We start from the raw sequence: 22,631 nt of genomic DNA, 5'->3' as shown, positions 1-22,631 counted from the left end.
CAGGCAGTTGTTTTTTTCCTGGGGCTTTTTGTTGCTTTGTTTTTGTTTGTTTGTTTAAAACAAACAAACAAAAAAAACCCCAAACCCCACAAATTACAGAGCTACTAAAGAGACTCTATGAGGTCCATGGATCCAAAACTCTCTGTTCCCCAGTTAGCTTCAGGCAACAGAATGATGCAAAATACTATCACTGACATTAGAGACATGCTGGAAAAAATAGATCTAAAATGGATTTTAAAGAATAAAAGATTACCTCAGCTTTAGGGCATTCATGCAGTTTTTGTTCAAAGAAGACAGAGGAGGGACCATTTCATATCCATAGTACTTTGGAAGTAGTAGTTTTGGTAATGAGCTTTCACCCTTCCCATCTTTACCTTTTTGAGCTAAACCAAGGTTCTCCTCCCTGTGCAGAGCAGCACAAAACTCCTCCATTAGCAAAAATCAAATACATCAATATGCCTAATTTTTGAAGTTTTCATGTTTTTGAATGTTTTCATCATACATATATAGACATATAAATAGTAGCTCTTATGAGGACTAGATCTTCCCATATTTATGGCAAGGTATCTGCCCTAACAAAGGACACAGGATGCTTGCGTGTAGGCTCTGCTCATTATTAAGGAATCAATGACCCACTCAACTTATGTCCTCACCTGCTATTAAGGCTTCCCACCTACAACAGATAAGGATACATCCTTCTGCTTCAGCATAAACTCTTGCTGAACAGTTTACTTCCCTCTTACTGACACGCGCAGCCATTTAAGTCACCATGAAGCTCGATCTCAAATATTCTTCACCACATTACAAAGTGTTGCACGTGCCAACAACGTCGACTAGCTTTTTGCCATCCTTAAGTTTTGCGTGCTCTCTACCAGCTTCTTCTGTAGCTATTGAAGTTTAAGTCAGTAACAAAAAAGGGACACTTTATCACAGCATAGTCAGGATGTTTTAGTTACCCTTAGTTGACTTTTTTTACCAGTCATCTTAAAAGAAAAGAAAAAAGAGAAAGCAGAATGGGCAGTGATGTGATATTTTAAACTCCATGCAAACCATCTGTTATAATGCCATAAAAAAAAAAAATACAGACCTTCACCTTGTCTATGCTTTCCAGTTATTCCCTAGGAAAGGTAAATTGGTACATCACCTGTCTCAATCTTTTGCAATACATGGAGAGTCATTCAGAAATGGTGAGCCAGGGGATATCATGAAAACAGCAGCCCACACACTGAGAAATGAAAGACTATACGGCACAGGAACAAGAACATTGCAAAAGAGAGTAAAGGCAAACATGTGGCAAACTTAACCTCTTTATAATGTACTGCTGGTCCTCACTCCTTCCCCGATATCCTTTACGATAGCTATATGGCATGAGGGAGGAAAAAAATAAACATCACCTAGCTTGGCAAATAAAGCCCTTTGCCCTACTCTCTGCTTTCCTGTCTACCACCCTTATCTTGCCCATCACAGTCCTCCTACATGAACAGGCACCTGCCAGTTGGCATGCACTGCCAGAAATGAGCTTGCTTATACTGTCTTGAAGGATTTGGAATACCTCAAGGAGGCTGGCTTTGGAATCCCAGGTAGAAAAAGGGTGATAACCACTGACCAAGCTGACTCACAAAAATATGTTAACTAATTTAAATGAGCAAGACAAGTCAAAACCAAACAAAAATTTATAAAGTTGGCTAGTAAAGTCCTGCCAGGCTATTACCTCGTGCCTCATAGCACAGAGAAACAGTGGGACAAAAGTGGCAGCCTGTAATTAAATCGTCAGCCAAGGCTACAAAGGCAGAGGACAAGGCAGATGAGGAAGAGCTTTCAATAGGTGAATGGTTGCACAGGGCTTGTTAGCTTGGAAAAGAGCTGGCTGAGACAGCGTATGACAGAGGTCTACAAAGTCTGCACTGGCACAGAGCAGGTGCATAAGGAACAGTTACCCGTTTTCTCTTTTAATACAAGAACTGGGGAGCATCATATGAAGGTATTGGGCAGGGTAGTTGTGGAGTTCATTGTCCAGGGCATATTGCCAGAGATCAACTGAAATGGGAGCAGTTAGATAAAAACATGGATGAAAATCATCATGGGACACAAAACTCTCCTAACTCATGAATCAGCACAGGAGGCTGAAGCAACAAGCAGCTGGGAGGATACTCCTCGCAATACAGCCATGCAATCACCCAGCTCTTAGGCTTTTCATCAAGCAATTGAGTTGACGCCTGTCAAAGCCAGGCTATCTGTCTGGGTCAAACTCTAGACTGGCCCAGCGGAGTAGTTTCTATGTTGTTCTGCATTTGGTGGCATCTGTATGTTTAATTTGTTTTTAAAATACGAAATAAGGCTTTGTGAGCACCTTTGTTTTACACAGTATTGAGACAGAGCTGTCATGCTGGTCTTTGTTACAAAACAGTAATGAAAGGATGTTTTAAATACCTCACAAAAACACAGATGTTGCAACTAACACAGAATTTAAGTGTTAAATGGAGCAACTTCATTCCTAAGTTTGCTGGCCGAATGAGAACTCAGGTGCTGTGCTTTCCTCCCTCCCATTTCTGAAGTGATGAGGACACAAGGACTCCAAACATCCAGCGGGTCATCCCATCCAGAATACTGAAGATTTGACAGCTTAACTTCAACAGCCTATTTGTTTGAGGCTTCCTATAATTACACTCTGAACAAAATAAGGGTGCCTAATACTTCATTACATTAATTACTTTCCTCACAGTACATGACATGAAAAGCTATACAATATGGAATGTTAATTTTTTAAAATCTCACTTCTGGTTTTTCCTCCCTTTTTCCTTTTAAGTACAGCTCTGTGTGTTGTTCAGTACTATGTAATAATTCTTTTTTGCCTCTCTGCCTCTGCGTTCCCATATTTTACTACCTCTTCTCCCATGTTCTCACAAAAGCTTTTCCTAATCACTCATTACACTGGCTTTTTTTCAGTCCTCTTCTTGGCTTTGTTCCCATGTGTGACAAAGGCCTTGGGGCAATTACTCCATGTAAAGTCTTCCGATACAATTACAAAGAGAAGGTCGGTAGGTTTTTAGTGCAAGCTAAAATCACCATCTAAGATTAAGCACTTAGGACCTTTTCATCCAACAGTCCTTTCTGTCTGGCCTCATTTCTCCTTTCAGGTCCCAAACAAGAACCCAGATCAAATGATCTGTATATTGTATCGCATGTCTGAGAGAATGTGCAAGCAGTGACTGTCCACAATCGGACGGTGAAAAGCACTCACAGATCTCCTGGCTGCTCTAGTGAGGACAGATGAAATAGGTTGAGAAGGGTCCCAAACATTTGTTTGGGATAAAAGCACAAGTATCATTTCTTTGGTTTTTGATGCAGTGGCTAGCTTAGGATAACCATGTATTTGAAAGCACAGCAGTGAGCTTCTTCCACTAGCTTAAGTGTCTGCAATATCTGCGCATACTCCAGTGGGAGTTTACAGCGTATTAGCTACCTCAATGTACAAGTAAGCTATCAATTCAAAGAATATCCAGTTATTAGCTGGCTGACCTCTTTCCTACACGTGAGTATTTCTCAAGAAACAACAATATTCCAATTTCATACAGAAGCTCAGATCTCATAGAAATCCAGAAGATTCTTGGCAAATGGAGCTACAGCTATTTAACATGTTTATTTGACTCTCCACAGGACTGTGAGAGCATGGTGTAGATTTCATTCTAGCAAATGCATTTTCTTTTGCAGCTACAACACTGAAGAGCTGGAATAATGTCCCTAGCGCAGCTTTGCTAGCATCGTCATTTCCACTAAACCCCATTACAGACAAGCAAATACAAAGCTTAGAAAAAACACGTTATTTCATAAATAAAAGCTTACAAGCATATGGGAAAGAATAACCCTATCGGAAACCAAACCAAATTCATCTTTATCATTTCCAGAAATATTTTAAGGATAAATGAATGGTAATAATAGTAATTATGGGCTAACAGTTATGCAACTGAGAAATTACTGTCTTGGAGATCTTTTACTATTATACTATCCATATGTCCTCAAAAAAACCCAACCCACCAAAACAAGAAAAAACCCACAAAACCAAAAACCCACAAACAAAAACACGTCCACATTTTCAGCGTAGCTATCTGGTAAGGCACCCTCTTTCACCATTCAGGCTAGCAACAGGAACCAAGGATGGTCTTTGTGCATTACCCTCTTAGCAAGATCTCAGGTAGATAACATCACAGCTAGAAACAAGTCGACACTTTACTAGGCTATCAATGTCAAGTTGTTCATTTTTTGAACGAAGGGCACATATAAGCCTGCTTTAAGGCTAACTGTATCCCAAGCAGCAATTTCAGCCATATTCTGGTGAATGAGCCCCAGGACTCCCAGAAGGGCCCAGCAATTGCATGCACAAGCTTTAACCCCGCATTTCCCAGCCCTACCCTTACTTCCAAAGAGCCAAGTGGACCATAGCACAAGCAAAGGGAACCTAGCATTCCTTCCATCCTCTCTCCCTCCCATTTCCCACCAAGATAGCTCTTAGTTACTCTTTCGGCATGATGAGAAGCATTTGAACAATACTTCAAAGAAAACAGCTGAAATTAATCATAAGATGAAAACAGAGGAAACTCCTTTTTTGCCCACAGGACAGTTAGGGAACAACTTTCAACTAAAGAACAAAACAAGCCAGCCTGAACTTCAGTACATGAAGCTGCGCTCTTCCTGTTAGTAGCTACTGCAGCAATGGGGAACTAGACATAAAAGGCTATATCTGATTGCATAACAATTAATTACTTCTTTTTTGATAAATTGATCCTCCATATTGTGAACACAAAACTATCATACTCATAACCTGTTACGAAAACTGCGGGAAGAAAAACATTTAACATGCTTTTCCAAAGAGAAGTGCCTTCCTATATTAAGCACCCACCGAGTGGGTCAAATGTCCTTCAAAGTTGGGAAATGCACAGGGGAAAAAAATACAGAAATTATTTTAATGTCTGCCAACTGCAGCAGCAAAGCTGTCCAAAGACCTCCTCAGGTTTGTGTTTGATATGAGAGAGCCTGATGAAATCAATTCCACATACAAATGCCACAAGCATCTTACTCAGGGTACCAATAAGAATTTAATTAGCATACCACTGGCTGATAAAAAAAAGTATCACATATAAAAGCCAATATTACATATAGGCACTGCAGGCAGTCATTTCCCATTGACATCAGTATCTGAAAAAACAAGTAAACCCTCAAGTTTGCAGTCATGTCCACTATGCTAAATGATGTTCATACAGCTGAAGACAGTCCCTGCCCAAGAGCTCTTAATCAGTACTTTGAGAGAGAGAGAGAGAGAGAAGAATCATTAGACAGATATAAGACAAAATTGGCAAGGTAAGATGGTCATATTAACTGTATCACATTGTTACAGACATGTGCTACTGCACAAATAGATGGCTCTAACAGCTTAATAATAACAATAGTAACAATACCAGCAATAAGTTTTCTGCCACAAGAAGAAAGTATATTAATGAAAAGCAGGTTTATGCCAGAAAGACAAAGTTAATCTACTGGAAAACAGAAATGCTTCACTGTTCAATACAATGAATTCACAGCACCTACTTTTGGCCACTGATGAATATGAAAAGTCAGACTTGAAAAATTAAATGCAATTCTGGCTTATTAAAAGCCCCAGAAAACTTTTACCGATATCAGCAGAATCAGGATCTTAACCATGACCTGTTCATCTCTAGAAAAATTACACTTTTAGAAGGTTGCAGGGATTCCTCCAGATTTATAAGTGGAAGAAGCAAATGCACACAGCCAGTATTCTTACCTAGAACAGTACTCATTAATACAATTAAAACAATCCCAATAAAGCCATTCAAACTTATGTACATCTAAAATACATGTTCTTGTTACTTACCAACTCCCATAAACTAATACATCTTTTTATTTGTATTTGACTTGTCACAAGTATAGCATGAAGTATTCTAACCAGCTTGAACTAGAAGCAATGTATCATGGAATCTCTACTTTAACCCAAGAAAACCTCAAACTGGTACCAGATTATAACCCAGCACATAACTAGATATCATTAAAGACACCATTCAAAAGAATTATCATGTAAGTTAAAGCTGCAAACAACAGATCCAAGTTAATGGAATTCTTTCTACTGACTTTTATAGCATCTATATCAAATGTGCAGAATTTTATTGTGTTATTAAGCATGTCCTGTAATAAACACATACCTTTTTAACCCAATTCTCAACTTACCTCTAACGTTTTTATTAAAATTTTCACATAGAAATGAGAAATCCCCAGTGACATCGAAGGCAACAAAACTAACACCACAAACAAAATCATCCAGATGATAGACAAAATCTTGCCCTCTGCAAGACCATAGCCCTCTGCAAGACCATAGCCCTCTCTATTTTCTTCCATGCTTGCTCCTTCAAAGTGCCAACCCGCTGTCTTTCTGAGAATATATGCTCATCTGTAGTGGAGAATCCAGCAAGCTTCAAGAGACAGAGGCAAATAAAAATTACACATTCTAAGAGCCAAAGCTATTTCTAGGAGAAGGCTGCTTCCCTCTGAAGCCTGACACCACAGATGCTCTCAATGATAATGTAATTTCTACCCCTTGTCCCACCCTAACTCCACCCACTTCCTTTTAATTGATAAGCATTTACTCACCAGATATAATACAGGGGAGAAGAAAGAAAAAACATGATAAGTAATAATAGATGTTAGATAATAGGATGCTGCCAATAAGGAAACTTGTCAATGTGTCAACTAGTTTTCACAAGGCATCCCACTAATAAATTACAATACAGAACCAAGTAGGTGTGCTTTTCAGACTGCCTAAAATCTTCTCTTCCAAAACTCATTTAATACACAACTCCAACTGACATTTGCTCAAATTAGTGACTTATTTGGTCAGACTTTCTACTTCATGGTGAAATGACTGCCTTATTTTGGTATTTGACCAAAGGAACCAAACTGAAGCTTGAGGTGCAAGTCAGGCTTTTTTATTTTATAGTAACACCTGTGAAACAGAGATGCAAATTTCAGCAAGCAGGAACTGACAGTACAATAAAACCTGCTCCCTCCACTGCTCTACAAGAAATGAGCCAAACTGTATTACAGGGTTACAAAATGCACTGTGGTGAAGTAACAAGTCACCTATCTTTGCATCTATTTGACTACAGAATTTACATACAACAGATAGCAGGTTTCTCCTTCTATGCTATCAAACACCCATAATTTAATTCAGTAATTTTTAGGAAAGACCCAGTTCAGCCCCTTACACTGACCCCTCTCCTGCCTTTTTGTATGCATCACAGAAGAAACAAAGGTGAATAACTGTATCACTAGAACCTAAGAAGAGCCCACCAGCTGCTCATTTACAACCTTATCACAGAATAAATTAACTAATCTTGGTGGAATGAGCATTTAGGGCATAACTTCCAAGACAGTGATATGCTGGTCCACAAAAGATCTTTGCACAAGCGTGTGTGTCTAAAGCTAGGGCTGTCCTTTTAAAATATCCCCATCCACTGTTGTTTTGTTTGTGTTGTGGAGCAGCCCTGGTACACACAAACCAGATTCCTTAGAAATGAAAGCAGACCCAAAGATCCTCTGTAGAAAGTGCACCCAATACTCTCCAGTCAGTAACAGAAGCACAGATATCAGAGTAGGCGGCACCACCACTGAATCCTCCAGTTTATACTATGCACCCAACAAGCAGGCTCTTGACATGTTACAAGCTCACATGATAACATAACATGCTTCTTGTGCCATATAATGAGTCAAGTAGCTTTTGTATCTTCAGATATACTGCTGAATGCCATCCCTCAGGTCTTTGTAACTCTATCACATCTTCCTCAATGTAACTTCTCTTTTGCACCTTCTTTTCATTATTTAACTGTTTTACCTTCTCTCCCCTTGCTGACCTCTTCCTGAGCCTTCTGTGTCTTCTACAAAACCTCGCTGGTTTGGTTTTTAATTGTTTCTGCCTTCCCATTGCTCTTTCTCTCAATGGCAGCCTCAAGCCCCTCGCTCTCTCATTACACTGCTGCTGCCAGGCACACCATTACCCACTATTTCTCACCTGCCTCACCAAAAGGCTCTAGTTCTAGGCTTCTCTAGGAACAATGTTTCATTGTTTGTAAAACAGCTTTGCTCGCCCATTTCTATTTAGCTACCATTCCTTACATTCTCATTTCTGGTCTCCTCCTCAAGTGGCTTGGCCTGCTAACACACATTCCCTAGGGTGGCATAGGGCAGAGAGCTAGATGAGCGGGCGTTGATCCTCTGGCACAAAGCAGCACATCTCTGAATAGCTACCTTCAGCCCTGGCACAGGGGATCAGTATGCATGTCATCTGGGTGCTAAAAACCTTGTGGGCGGGAGGGTGGAGGTAGTTTCTGGGACCTGATCTGTGGCAGGAAAGGTGGGCCAAATGAAGTATTGATAGTACACCAGGAAGTGACAGGAAGGTGTGGTGACTCTCTTAATGGGATGCCTCAGCAATAAGCCTAGGCACATAAGAGGGATCCTTTCTTAAAAGAAGAGAAGGAAAGACGGACTTCCCTACCCTGGCGGGAGGAAGAAGAGGTTTCCTCTGCTGAATAAGGGAGAATTGTTTTCCATCCTGCAAGACCTTATCATTTGCACTGCCTCTCTAACCCTTACAAAGTTATATTCCCTGCCACACCAGGAGCACAGACACTGTAATTCTTCCCTGCCACCTTCCAAAGAGACAGAGAGCAAGCAAACCCCTCCATCATGCTGAATGATGGGACTTCAGCCCTTTGTGAGCTATAATTTTCCCTGGCAAACCACTCAGTCCAAGACATCTGAGGTTTTCTGGGGGCTGCTGAGACAGCTATCACAGGCATATCCCAAAAAAAGCGGAACAGGTTTGGAGGGGGAACAAATAAAACAGAGAGGCTTTGGCAGTCTATTGCTTTTCACCCAACACGTCACATCTGCCACACAGCAAAAGACAATTACTACACCCATTCCACTCAGTTTGCTCCTGGACACGCAGGACTGCAACAACCCACTGTGGTGAAAGCATCACCTTGAATTCGTGGGCCAGCCTGGGAGCCCCAGCCCCTTGCAGGGCTGTAACAGGGGAGGCCATAGGGATGGCATTCCCACATAAAGTGAAAGAAGAGGAAGAGTTGCTAGTCGTCTCTCTACTGAAGAGGTCAAACTGTCTAGCCCAAAGGCACTACAAGATCCATATGGCCAGGTCTCTTCTTGTCTTTATTCTTTGCTTTATCCTCTTTGTACCTCCTGAAATCATGCAAAACATTTCAGTGTTCTTACTGTTCTATTGCAAACCTTTAATGTCACATGGTTGGAGAGTAAAAAAAACCAAAACCAAAAACCAAACACCAAAAACACCCAAACTGGGAACAACACCGAAATCAAGAAGAGCCTCTACATCTACCTATTAACAGTATGGAATAAAAATTCTAATGCAATGGAAAATTGTCCGAAAAAGCACTAAAGAATGAGCTTGAGTACTGGAATTGGTCCAATCACAACCAAGGAGTTCAGTCTTGGTTAATTTTCTGCCAAAAGTGGCTGGCAAAGCTTCTAAGGCATCTTTCTGCTCTTGGGATCATGAGCATGGAAACAACTGAGACATGGTGGTCAAAGCAGGTCTACTTCTTAACTCCAAAGCACTTGGGATTGCTATAGAAGTAAATCTGGACTTGAATTGTATCTCTGCCCTGTATGAAGATGATGCACTTGCTCGTGATGTGAAGAAGAAAGGAAATTCTTTATTTCTCCAGGCAATTCATAACACAGCTTCCTATTTTCCAGTCAGGAAGTCAGCATAGCTTATTACACCCACATCACAATCATTGATTTTTTTTTATTATTTCAAAAGAACCACTGAAATGTACATGTTTGTCAAATTCCAGTATGAATAGCCATGCATCCAACACCATGAGCTGAATAACTACAGTTCGTGATGGGGCTACACAAAATTCCTCGGCACAATAATTTCTTTAAGAATTAGCTCTGCCATCCACTGACTAAACAGAGCTTCTGCATGTCACTCCTCTGCCCTTCTGGCATTTATCCCTCTTACCAATAGCCAGCCTGCCGCAATCATGTCCATTTTGAAGCTGGAAGAGATACTTTATCCAGAAGTTTGCAGGTATTGCAAATAATTCAAATAAACGTGCAGCAACATAATGTAATTTTGCTCATTTGTAAGGTCCAGTAAATAACAGCTGATGAATTTATACCAAATAACTACAAGCAATTCTTTATGACGAAGTACCCTATATGTCAGGAAAAGTCACAAGAGACTTAATGTGCAAAACTCTCTGTTCATTTGGAAGAATGAAATCCAGCTTAGAAGAAAGGGATGCTGGTGACACAGGAGGAATTCAAGAGCAAAACTCTCTTTAATTTAACGAAACTCAAATTGACACCTACAAGTATAAGAAATTAACTTGAAACAATGAAGATATTCCTGGTCTCCTAGGGGAATGAGAAGGAGATGGAGTGGGTGCCAGCTGCCTACTCTTGGCTCTCGATCCTTGAGGTCATTCTACTAATTCCTTATTATTAGGCAATGTTTTGCAATTGTCTGAGGGAACCGGAATTATGGCCCATTTATTTTTTCACTGCAAGGAGAAGCAAACACAGCACTGACCTCTGCCTATCTGTAGCACCTTATATGGAAGGGTTAAATCAGGTATAAACAGCCTTTTCCTGCACAGGAGTGGCTAGACAGCAGTCATCTTTCAAGCAGGTGCATATACACTGTGAACAGATAAAAACTGCAATAGGGCATAACAGCTTTCAAGGACCGCCACTATGGTTTTGCCTTCCCTCTGATACGTTACCTACTGCGGACACAGACTAGAAAGAACACTCAGCGTGGCCTCTAAAGAGAAGGAATCACACAGAAATGTTGGGAACTGCTCTTTCCAGGTATGCCTCCTTCCTGTCCAATGCTAACTATTGCAGTGACTCCAAAAGATGCCTGGAGGGATGTCATAGAGGAGAGTTTGCAGCAGATACCAGCCTGCTTTTCTTGTCACGTCTTTCTTATCAGACTACCAGAACATCATATTTCCCTAGCAGATGCTGTTCCAAAAGAGCACTGACACATCAACTTCAGCCAGGTGGTGCTTCAGATGTTGAAGTAATACATTCCCTACAGGTTAACAAAGAGATATTTCTACCTGAGGCAAATGACAGTAGGCTCCATGACTATCAATTGTGGTCAATCTTCTATCAGCTGATCTTCTTTTTTACAGTAAATATACAGGGTATATTGTTTACCTGTTTTGAGCTGCAACATGATCAAAAGCTGCTTACATCTAGAAGTACACCCTAGCATTGTCATTAGGCACATGAAGGTGTTACTATTGCTAAAATTGTTCCTCTGACTCCAGTTGTAGGGCTCACTGGTATTTCTATGCAAGTTTTGCCATGCTACAACGACAGCAAAGCAGACTGATCTACTTAGAAAAGCCCCGTAAGTCAATGACACAAAGTCAAGAGAGCAAACCTGGGCTGATTTCCCAGCATCTCTTAACATCCAGGGGTACCAGGATTATGTTTTGCAGGATAAGAAAGTCTTTCAAACAGGACTGACCAGAGCATTCTGCACTCCAGTAATTCTGATGTGTGTACTCACACATGAGAACTACTAAGAATACCTCTTTTTCGATTAAACTTTTACCAGCTATAACAAAAAAAAGGCCCTTTTAGTTTTTGCTTATATCTTCTCAATGTTTCAACCTCACATTCAGCAAACACCTCACCTGATTGCTACTCAAGGGTGAAATAATCTCTGGTAGTTTTGTTTTGATTTTTATCAAGACTGAGGTTCATGCTTCACTTGTGAAAAATCCTCCAAAAGGCCAGAATAACCTTAAAGATCACCTATTGCATGGTAAGCAATGTCAGGTGCAATATTTATTTATGGAAACCGCACTGTCTTCACGCACCAAAGTGCAAATATCCACTCCTCTGCATTCATACTAACTGATCTACGTCTGCTGCTCTTTAGGTCTGCGTGGATCCCATTTATGGCACTGAACAGATCTGTGTTTATATCTGACCGCACTAAGATTGTGCTATTTATTGTTTATCTTTGGCCATCAACAGTTGAATTATGAAAACATTGAAGAAGTATGTTTAAGTATTGTATCACTCATTAGGATAACCATAACACATTAGCTCTGACCACACAAGCATTATTGTTTCCACACAAGATAAATGCAACAATTACAGAACCTTATTTATTATATCCTGTGGCTTACAACAGGCTTGTGTCTTGGTATCACAAAAGCAGGAAGTTCACTACATGTTCTGACTACATCTGTTTGCCTCAGCAATGTATAGATACCCATCAGATGTGTAGGCATTACATGGCTGTCAATACATATCTCATATATTGTCAATATAAATCTTGTATATGGTTTGCGTATCATCGATGCTGAATGCAACAGAATAATTTGTCAATGCCCAACATTTATTGCATTGATTAAATGCATAAAATTTTCTCACAGCGCTGGCCTAGGAGTGACTGCAATCACAGCACAGGGTCCTTTGGGGCAATTTCTGAAAGATGTCAGCATTCATGTCCACTTTCATCATTTTCTCCACAAACGGCTATGGAAGCTGGTCATATCCATCTGTTCTTCTTGCCTCCACCATGGCAACATGGTCCATAATGGAGTCATTTGTTGCAATGTGTCACTTCAGTTGTGTAGTACTTATTACCCATTCATTTAATACCACGTGGCCTGCATTGCAAGAAATGCGTACTAGCTCTTTCCCATTAATCTTGTCAATCATTCTGTATCATCTGGAGACTCATCACCCCCTTATTCAGAGATCTAGATCATTTATGAGTGTATTGAGAAATAAAAGTCTTAGCTGGTCCCTCTCTCCACTGTGACAACAGGTAAGAATCACAACAATTTTCCTCTTCTAAAAATTGGCACCATTCACATATATTTTAAGTAATACTTAAGGAATTTTATTTAAATGTAAATATGCCAGAACTAACCATTCTCCTTCTAAATCTTGCCAACAAGTTTCAAGGGAAAAGAAATCATACTACGGTTAATTTTATACGCAACCTAAAAATACATCCATGAGACCCCAAAATCGTGGAAACACCTCTTGAAAGACCACAGGAGCATACATCCTATTTCAAGAGTCAGGAAATTAATGTCTAAGGCTAAGAATATGCTTACCTATAGTCCTGGTGAGGGATGAAATCAAACATTTGCTCTCCTGAAGTGAAGGGGAAAAACTCTTGCGGCCTTTAGACCAGATCTCTGATCATGTTTCAAAGAATGCTGTCACTTTTAACTCTCCCTTCCTGAAATTTTTTTCTAGAGCTTTCTTCTGGCTGATATGGTCAGGAACACCTGCTAGAATGTGAAAAAATATGTTACTACAAATATTAAAAAGAAGTAAAATGTGGCTACTGAAAAAAGACAAAACACATTCTGCAAACTCAGTCTATAGCTTAGGAAGAAGTGGTACAATTTACTGCTGTCAGATCATTTTTTAGCATTATCATTTTATTACTTCCTTATCACAATTTATTAGGTTATTAACTCAGAAGATTCTCACCACGATCCTAAACAGCACAGTGCACCTCCAGACATACAGCTGTATGTCCTGTTTCAGAAGGCACAACCTTGTTACAGATAGGAGCTCAGCCAGTGCTGTGCCTTTTCATATTGCAGGCTGGCATGACACAATCTGAAGACATGAATACAGCTCGCTCCACCCACACTCCCAGCGGGATGATGTGGGCCAGGCAGCTCGGTTTAAATGCTGTTTTGATGCTTTACTAAAGCTCTTAGTACAGATCAATGAGGCGCTTCTATAAGCGCAGATCCTGACTTTCGGCCTGGAGCTATGTCAGGTCCCGGGGCTTGCAGGCAGGTGACTGGCAGGCATCACTGAGGCCAGGACACCTCACCTTGCTCTCCGGAACAAGCCCTTCCTTGCTGCTGCACCTGCCGCACTTCGCTCCAGAAGTCACCCGTGAGATGCAGGGGGACTGAACAGCCTTCCTAAATCGGAGCATTGTTTCACCTTAAGGGTAAAAACAAAACAGGAATTTAGACTTAAGAATTACACCATTTACGGCAAACCGAAAGCACTGGTTTTGCAGTGAGCCTCGCCGGGCAAGAGGCAGGAAGAGGCCGGGAGAGCGAGGGCGGACTGAAGCGGGCACGGAGGAAGCGAGGGCTGACGCAGCGCGGGGAGGCAGGCCGCTGAGGAGAGCCGGCGCCCCGCCGCCGGGGCGGCCCGCGACAGGCCGCTGCCCGGGCCCCGCACGCCTCCTCCTCTCTCCCCCGCTGCTCCCTCACGGGACGAGATGTGCCCCACCGGGCCCTGCCCTGCGCTGCCCTGCCACCGGCGGCCGCTGGGGGCTCCCGCCGCAGCGGCGCGGCCCGCCATTGTCGGGGGCATGGAGGGCGAGAGCACGTCGGCCCTGCTCTCGGGCTTCGTCTTCGGCGCCCTCGCCTTCCAGCACCTCAGCACCGACTCGGACACGGTGGGTGCCGCGGGCCCCGCCGCCGGGAGGGGCGGGAGGTGCCGGGACGGCGCGGGGCAGGGGCGGACATCGCGGGCCGGAGGACGGGGGGAAGCGGAGGGAGGGAGGGAGGGGCGGCCGTTGGTTGCGGGGACAGCCCGCCGCCGCCATGGCGGAGCCCGCCGCCGGACCCCCGCCTCCCCGTCCCGGTCAGGAGGGTGTGCTGCCTCCCGCCGCAGGCCCGCCGGGACCCCGCTGCCGGGGAGGGCCCCACGGACATCCAGGGCCTCGCTGCGTGCTGTGCTGGAACACGGTTTTGCAGTGTATTCCCTCCTCGCAGCACCCTGCTGCAATGGAGGTTGCTTTCCGTGCTGACTAATGGCGGGAAATTGTGGTTTTTTTCTTTTAAAACGAGGAGGCGTGGGCCACCGAAGGCCGGGTGTGGCGGCAGCAGCACCGCGTCTGCCAAGGACTGGCTGAAATGCTGGTCAGGCCTTCTGGCCTTAGCCTCGGAGGTGGGCATCACCTGTATAGCCACAAACTCTTCACTTGTGCATGAAAACAGGAGGAATGGAAAACAGCTGAATACACATTCCAACTTTTTTTTTCTTAAATACAGGCACATATTGAAAAATTAGTGAGAACCTACTCTGTTTGAAGAAAAAAGAGTTCGTTTTGACAGCTTTTTTCCTCTCCTGAAGAAAGCGTTTACACTGTTAATATTAGACAAAGTCCCATTCAATGCTACTGTTAATGTGAACTTTTTTTTTCTCTCCCCCTATAAAGGAAGGTTTTCTCCTTGGAGATGTGAAAGGTGAAGCCAAGAACAGCATTACTGACTCACAAATGGACGATGTTGAAGTTGTTTATACAATTGGTTAGTCTGTCCACATTTTTAATACCATGCTTAGTTTCAGGCAATATACGACTGCTTACAGTTTTGAATGAGAGCAGTCAACACTATAGAATTCTTTCTTGGTTCTACCAGTTTCATTCTGATGATAGCATACAGAAGAATATACACCTTGAACTGATGAACCCAGAGTAATATTACCTTCTCTTTCCAGATATACAGAAGCATATTCCATGCTACCAGTTATTTAGGTAAGAATCTTAAGTAAACAGATACGAAGAAGTTAAAACTAACCCTAACTTGAACTCTTCGAGAGTTCAACTTATATTACATTACTAAGAAAATCACCCAGCTGTAACTACAGTAGCCATATCAACCCCTTGGAATTACAGATGCAAAATGCCTTATGTTATTCCTATTTTGGTTCTTCATGTCCTTTTTTGGTGTTTGTCTGTGCATATAGAGATATGGCATAATGCACCTTCTGGTGAGCTATGATACAATATAAACTACAGAATAATGTCAACATACTGAAAAAACAACGTTGCTTTTCTAAAAGCATACATCCCAACCCCTCACCCTCAAAAAAGAAAAAATAAAAAGGTAGCATCAGCCATAGGCTTCTAAGTGGGTCAGATAAAGAAACACTTGTTAGCCCCATGGCAGGAGTAGTTTCAAGGACTAATATTTAGATGGGAACACAGCTGTGCAGGTTTGCACCCCTATAAGGGGAGAATCACAATACAATTTCCTTCTCAAATCTTTCTGAAAATTAATAAATCCAGATGTTATTAGAAAGGCATTTCATATCAAATTGAAGGCATCTTACTATTTTGTAGTTGAGAGAACATAGGCGCTACCTTTAACTTGTGTCCCAGTAGCACTGATGCGAGAACAGCATCTGGGCTGTACAAGACCACCTACCTAGCTATTTGAGTAATGAAATTAACTGCACTGTCCTAGCAGAGAAGCTGTGTCACCATATCTTTATGCTTACCAGGGGAAAAAGCTATTAAAGTGAGATGACTGCCAAACTGCTAGGGAATAATTATTTCTACAGTAGCATTTTTTTTTCCTCTAATTGTCCTAATTTTCTTCTAGCTTTTATAATTCTGCAGGAGAACTGAATGATCTTGCCCTGAAGAAAATACTATCAGGCTGTAAGAAGGTATTTTATTTTCAAACCTAAACCATACCAAGGAGCTCACTCAGATTTTGGGGGCTGTTCTGGATACGTCTTGTATCAAGCTTTTTTTCCTCTTCTCTTTTTTTAAATCTTGTATCTAGTCCCTCACACTGCTGGTCAAGGCATCTCCATCATCTTTTCTCCCTCAAAGAACAGTTTAGGTTATTTTTGACTAGGGTTTGCTTACATATGTCACAACTTTATCTTTTCTTATTCATTTCTCAAGCAAACAGTTCAAATATCCCAAAGGAATTCTACTGATTTCTAGCTTAAGATCAGTTGAGGTCAGCTCATTCAAGTGGTTAAGTGCCAATTGACCAAAAAAATTTACAGTCTTCTCCACAGAAGTTTCACAAGGGGAAGTAGAAGCTGGAAAGAGACAAACAGCAAAATAGCAGAACCAAGTTTGCAGAGTTTCACCTTGAGCACAAGCTCACAACACAGGCCAGTTCAACACATGGTTTTGAAGGAAAGAGAAAAGTTTTCATACTGGAATTAGACTTAGATGTTTTAAGGGTTTCAAGTTAACTAACTGCTTGAATACGTCCACATCACTGAACAATTCAGATTCATGACTTTACTGAATCCTCTAACTTGCTTCAGTGTGACACACAGGGGGAGCATGATTCAACAGTAATAATGAATTTTCTTCTGCCTGCAGAGTGTAATAGGATGGTACAAATTCAGACGTAACACAGACCAGACCATGACATTCCGGGAAAGACTTCTTCATAAGAATTTACAGTCACACCTATCAAATCAGGGCCTTGTATTCCTTTTATTAACCTCTAGCGTGATGACAGAAAGTTGTTCTACTTACAGACTGGAACATGCCTTACATCGGCCACAAGAAGGGTAACTGGTTTGTTCTCTAGTTTTAATAAAGCAGTAGCACAGCATGTGCTATAACTTGGAACAGTTTGTTTTTTTCTTTATTGCAACTGAATTATTGTTAACACTGTTTATTTTACCCTTGAAACTTACACATTAAGTAAGATTATTCCTTATATTGCTAGAGTCCGGTTGAAGTCTTACCATGGAGTTCTGTCCAGGGATTTGCCTTTATAATTATCTGTAGTGCCAGTGTCAACAGGCAGACATTGTCAGTTCATTTATGCACATAAGCTGTTCTTGATCAATTTGTTTGTGTATAGGACTTCAACTATGCATGGTGTTCATCTTCACATATCACTGAAATATTTAAATTGGTGGTAATTTTCAGTTATCTTCAGAGACATGCTGCCCATAGGCTACACTTAACAAGCAAGTATTGTGTTATTGTGTGACTCGTACCCAGAAACAGGAAAAAACTAGAGGCATTGCTCAGAGTCTTGTTGCTCTTGCAGTTTGCCTTTAGCCATACATAGTCATCTGTGTGATGTGATACATTTAGCAAAAACTAACTATACTGTAAACCTCCATCTGGGATGCTTAATGGTCAAGAATCTTTAACTATCAAAGAGAGGCCTTTGGATGTTAATAAATCATGTTCTCATACTTCTGCTTTTTAAGTCTTTTCCAGAAAGTTCCTTTGGTGGTTACCAACTTGGGTATGGCAGAACAGCAAGGTTACAGAACAGTGTCTGGTTCCTGCGTATCTTCTGGCTTTGTGAGAGCAGTAAGACAACACAGGTACAATACATGCCATATTTACTGATAGCTGTAGCTTTCTGTTAAGATAAATATAGTTATCTTTCTATAGAAGTATTTAAGTGCTTTTGCAAATGCTAGAGCCATACCCTGCTCACTTGTTAACCCGTTTCCTGCAATTATTTACCTTTCCAAGGTACTTGAAAATTAGTTAAGTCCCATACTTTACCATGAGAGCAGCTGTCTCTCAACATAGGCACCTAGTGTTGAAGCTCAAAATGGTTCTTTATTCGTTATAGCTCCTACTAAGTAAGCACTAGGATCATTAACTTGCAATTATACAATCATATTCTTGGTCCACAGGTCAGAATTCTTTTACGAAGATGGATCCTTACAAGAGGTTCATAAGATAAATGAGATGTATGCCACCTTGCAGGAGGAACTGAAGGTAAGTCAGGCATACCTGCCGATACGGTTACTTCCAGCAGTACTACAAAACCAAGTCAAGCAAAGGGTACACCATCTTGCACTAAATGAGAAACAAAGCTGTGTCTTGGAAGCACATATTGAAAGATCAGGGAATTGCATTTACTGTTAGTAGCTGTACACTAAGTTCTCAAAGTTGACGAATTAGGTTTCCATTTTATCAAAAGTACACTAATAAATGCTCAAGTCCACTGACAAATTCTCACAAGAGGATTATTTTGAAGGAGCACTATCTGTAGTTTGTCAGAGAACCTTTGCTTAGATGGGAACAAGTAAAACATCTTGCACCTCATTTAACACAAGGTTTAAGTTACCATCTTGCAAATCCACCTCAAGCTCATTACTTAAGCTTTTTCATACTTTGCATCCAACTTTTAAAATCATGAGTACCTTTAAGGATTTTGCAACAAGGTTAAAGTCAGCTTCTGTGAATATTGTTAATTCCATCAAATGCTCTTTTCTTTGCAGAAAATATGCTCTACAGTAGAAGCCAGTGAACGATCTGTAGAGAAACTCCTAGCAGAGGTGAGCCAATTAAGAGAAGAAATAAAGAGGAAAAAGCAACAGAGTTGTTCAGGTAAGGTAAATAAATGCAATGCCAGTCTTAGTAAGACTTCCAAAGTTGATTCAGTTGGCAGAAGCACAAAACACTTCTGAACTTGAGGCAGCTAGTGGTACAAGTGTGCAAGAGAGACTGCAACTCTAGCTTTTTTTTTTCCCCAGAAGACAGAGACTACCCAGGAGAGCCAAAGGAGAATGTTCTCCTTTGTCAGGCACTGCAAACATTTTTCCCCAATTCTGGACTTCAGACGTGTATCGTTTCCTTCAAAGGCCATCAGATATTCAAGAACTGCTGTAACATAGACCATGATATTAATGTCATGGACAAACTGACTCTCATGGTAGAGGAAAGAGACTTCACTGAAGCTGAAACAAGACACCTAACCAAGCGTAAAGTCAGAGGGACCACAACAGGATCAAAGTCATTCAAGAAATCCAGATCACTGCAGCTTCACCAAAAATTACTTCGAGACCAAGAGGACAGTGACCACGAAAGGAAGCTTACGCTGAGTAGCACTGAAACAGATGAGGACGTGTTGGAAAAAATTAGAGACACAAATGAATACCCACACTCTCCTACTTTCTGATCCGTTAATGATTTGTCCAGATGACTTTGCACCAAAAGCTACTGCCAGCATATTCAAGTGACATATCGATTTATAGCACTGCAGGAATAAAAAACAGTGCATTTTTGTAAGACATACAGGTTTGGGTTCTTTTTTTCCCCAGTGCACAAATCCTGTTTGGCATAGAGACAAGTCCAGATGACATTCCCTCATTTTGCCTTCCAGGGTTAAATCTGTATTTGCTCTCTCAGGGTTTAAAGACTATGCTAGCAGGATGTTAGCAGTCATATAACCATGTCACATACTGTCTCAGAGTAATACAGCTTCAAGCTGCTGTTGAAGAAGCAGTACTACCGTTCTCTCAGCAGATGATGAGGTAGGGAGCATCAAATGAACATATGCTTAACACAATTAGCTGTCTACATAAATTGCCACAATTTAAATACTTTGATTTATCCTTAGCTATCCACTACTTGTGTATTTTTTCCCCCCTTGCAATCCAGCAAGGGAAACCAGCCACCTGAACTTTAGCAAGACCTGTGAGCAGAGGAAGTGATCCATACAGTTGCCAATTTCTACTATTGCTTTCATCCGTCATACTTCCTTCAGACAATTTTAGACTTGACACTTCATAAAAAAGCAACTGACATCCACCCTTCAGTCAGTGATGCATTATGCTAGCCAACCACATTTCCAGTAAACAAGTATATAAACATGAAAAGTAGTTTTATTGTTTATTTCTTTATAGTATATTACTCTGGATACTTGACATTACATATCTTGGGGTCTGTGAGAAATGATGGGTTCTTAAACATAACTGGCATAAAACCTGTAAAAAGATAAGATGAAGTGGTTTTTTAATAGGAAAGTAGGCTTGACTTACAAAACTCAAAAGCATAATCATACTTACCAAATACATGAGCTCTTTTAATGGCTTTTGTAACTTCCTTCTGCTTCTTGTTGCACAAGCCTACAGAGAGAAATCATTTTCAGCCTCTTAAATCAACAATAACCAAACCATTAGTTTAAAGGGTGAAAGCGATTACTGACAATTCCCTCTAGCTTTGTCTAAGCCTTCCTAGAAAAATGCATGTGTGCTTATACTGTTAAATACAAAAATCTATACAATTAAAGGATATTTTCATTCGTTGATGAAGGCTACTAAGTCAGAGGAATACTATTACAAAATATATAGAGTTGGCAGTAGTTACTTTTGGAAAGATAGCTGATACACAGTTACTTGGACTCACAAGAACATTAATATTAACCAGTAAATGATTTAGTTTAATACTTTACATACCTGTTATATGCCTGCCATAAATGCAGCCAGTATGTGGAGAAACAAACTGGGAAAGAAGCTATTTAAAATTAAGAAATCCAAAGTCAGTTTAAGACCTTTTTTAGAGAGCTTTAGTTTATTTTACTACTTGCATTCTATCCTTCATTTTTTGATCTATTTTTACAAAATTCAGTTCTACCTGGAGATGAGAAAAAGTATAGCTTGGAGTTAGAGTATTTTATATGCCATAATATTTAAGCTATATAGCAGTGGAATTAGAATTGAGGACTCTTATTTGGCAAATAACAAAGTTGTAACACCTGCACATAGGACTAGTAGATTGAACAGCTTATCACAACTACATTATTTGACCCTTATCTGCACACATTCTTACTCTTAAGTTTTAAACCCCTAACACATATGAATGAATTTTTCATTTATCATCATTGTGGACTTCCTACACACACATTTAAAAATAGGAAACCAGTTACCTTCATCTAAGGACAGGAATTTTCAAACTCACCTGCACATTCTTGTAGTCCACATTTATTCCACATAAGACACATTTTTTAGGAGGCTCTTTATAGGGGTTCTCCATTTGTATGGGCTGAAATTAGAGCATTATTAACATCTGTAAGCTTCACAAGAAAATAAGGAACATTTGTTATTTTCATCCTTTGGGCAAAATGTGCCTTGAAACCAAAGGAGGTATTTAGTGCATCATTGAAATTTTTCAATAACTGTCTTATCTCTAACACACTGATTTGAACCTAGCAATCTAAAAGACTTCTCACAGCTACACAGCCTTTTATATGTGACAACACATTTTTATGACATAACCACCACACCCAGTGCATTCTCTTAAATCTTTTTCTCAGCAATACACAGGACATCAGTGCTGCCAAAGGTTTTGCTCCACATTCGAGTTACTGAGACATCTGGCTTAAGTGACCACAGTTAAGACATTGGACTATAGATCAGTGGTGCCTTAACTTCAACACCTGGCGACCTCCCTCAGCGCTGGGTTCCTGCTCTGTAACACACCAAGTCACTGAATCCAGTTTTTTTCGGGAGCCCGAGGTACAGGAAGACCAAAGCAAAGCGTTTTCAGACGCCGCTGCTGCCTGACCGGAGCCCTTCCTGGTGAGGGCGGCAGCGGCCTGAGCCCCGGCAGGAAACGAGGAGCTCGCCACGGGCTGCGCTCAGGGGGAGCCTCACCTGGTCGGACTGGGCGGGCTGCCGCTCGTGCTGCAGGCGGCGCGGCCGCTCCCACAGCGCCGCTGGAAAGGAAAGAGCGACAGGATTAGCGGCGGCACGGCGGGAGAGGCCGGCCGCCCGAACGCCCCACACACCCCCACAGCCGCTCCCGCTCGGGCACAGCCACCTCACTCGGAAGGGGGGAAGCAAGGAAGCGGAGGGAACGCACCAGGCACCAGCCTCCACCGGGGCCTCCTCACCGCCACAGCCCACACCGCCATATTGCTCTCTACCGCGCACCAGCCCACAAACAACGCCACTTCCGTCTGCGCGTCATTGTCTTCCGACGGCAGCTGTCCCCCTGACCCTACCGCCTGTACAAACGCGATTCGCTGGCCAAT

At 41.5% G+C, this 22,631-nt stretch overlaps 3 protein-coding genes across 10 annotated transcripts in view; 1 reads left to right on the top strand and 2 right to left on the bottom strand.

Annotated features, from left to right (window-relative positions):
* The window catches only part of LOC127015638 (glycerol-3-phosphate acyltransferase 3-like), a 28,717-nt gene extending 14,595 nt beyond the window's left edge, over window positions 1–14,122 (bottom strand). For 6 of the 8 annotated variants that reach the window (XM_050895695.1, XM_050895697.1, XM_050895693.1 and 3 more), the window contains exon 1: window positions 6,238–6,493. In XM_050895695.1, coding sequence (XP_050751652.1) covers window positions 6,238–6,405 — 168 coding nt within the window. In that variant the 5' untranslated portion in view covers window positions 6,406–6,493. Of the gene's footprint in view, window positions 1–6,237; window positions 6,494–13,211; window positions 13,392–13,951 lie in introns of those variants that run through there. The other 2 variants (XM_050895700.1, XM_050895701.1) reach the window with 2 other exon arrangements.
* Window positions 14,123–14,446: 324 nt separating this feature from the next.
* Window positions 14,447–20,461, top strand: ABRAXAS1 (abraxas 1, BRCA1 A complex subunit). The gene is made up of 9 exons (XM_050896092.1): window positions 14,447–14,533; window positions 15,299–15,389; window positions 15,580–15,616; window positions 16,467–16,533; window positions 17,213–17,406; window positions 18,064–18,183; window positions 18,505–18,589; window positions 19,096–19,204; window positions 19,351–20,461. The coding sequence occupies exons 1-9, from the start codon at window positions 14,447–14,449 to the stop codon at window positions 19,773–19,775; spliced, it is 1,215 nt and encodes a 404-aa protein (XP_050752049.1). The 3' UTR covers window positions 19,776–20,461.
* Window positions 20,446–22,560, bottom strand: MRPS18C (mitochondrial ribosomal protein S18C). The gene is made up of 6 exons (XM_050896093.1): window positions 22,460–22,560; window positions 22,252–22,313; window positions 21,557–21,640; window positions 21,055–21,112; window positions 20,665–20,724; window positions 20,446–20,583 (listed from the first exon to the last, which is right to left on the bottom strand). Exons 1-6 carry the CDS (start codon window positions 22,509–22,511, stop codon window positions 20,507–20,509), a joined length of 393 nt encoding a protein of 130 aa, XP_050752050.1. The 5' UTR covers window positions 22,512–22,560; the 3' UTR covers window positions 20,446–20,506.
* Between the last annotated feature and the right edge of the window lie 71 nt (window positions 22,561–22,631).

The sequence above is a fragment of the Gymnogyps californianus genome, chromosome 4 (genome assembly GCF_018139145.2).
Source record: "Gymnogyps californianus isolate 813 chromosome 4, ASM1813914v2, whole genome shotgun sequence".
Taxonomy (NCBI): domain Eukaryota; kingdom Metazoa; phylum Chordata; class Aves; order Accipitriformes; family Cathartidae; genus Gymnogyps; species Gymnogyps californianus.
This window is presented reverse-complemented; position numbering and strand designations above follow the sequence as displayed.

Coding starts and splice junctions, on each gene's coding strand:
- ABRAXAS1 (XM_050896092.1), top strand. CDS start 14,447: ATGGAGGGCGAGAGCACGTCGGCCCTGCTCTCGGGCTTCGTCTTCGGC. Junction 17,407..18,063: donor TTACATCGGCCACAAGAAGG/GTAACTGGTTTG, acceptor CTGCTTTTTAAG/TCTTTTCCAGAAAGTTCCTT. Junction 18,590..19,095: donor CCTTGCAGGAGGAACTGAAG/GTAAGTCAGGCA, acceptor TTTTCTTTGCAG/AAAATATGCTCTACAGTAGA.
- MRPS18C (XM_050896093.1), bottom strand. CDS start 22,511: ATGGCGGTGTGGGCTGTGGCGGTGAGGAGGCCCCGGTGGAGGCTGGTG. Junction 20,725..21,054: donor TTATGGCAGGCATATAACAG/GTATGTAAAGTA, acceptor TTCTCTCTGTAG/GCTTGTGCAACAAGAAGCAG. Junction 20,584..20,664: donor TAAAAGAGCTCATGTATTTG/GTAAGTATGATT, acceptor ATCTTTTTACAG/GTTTTATGCCAGTTATGTTT.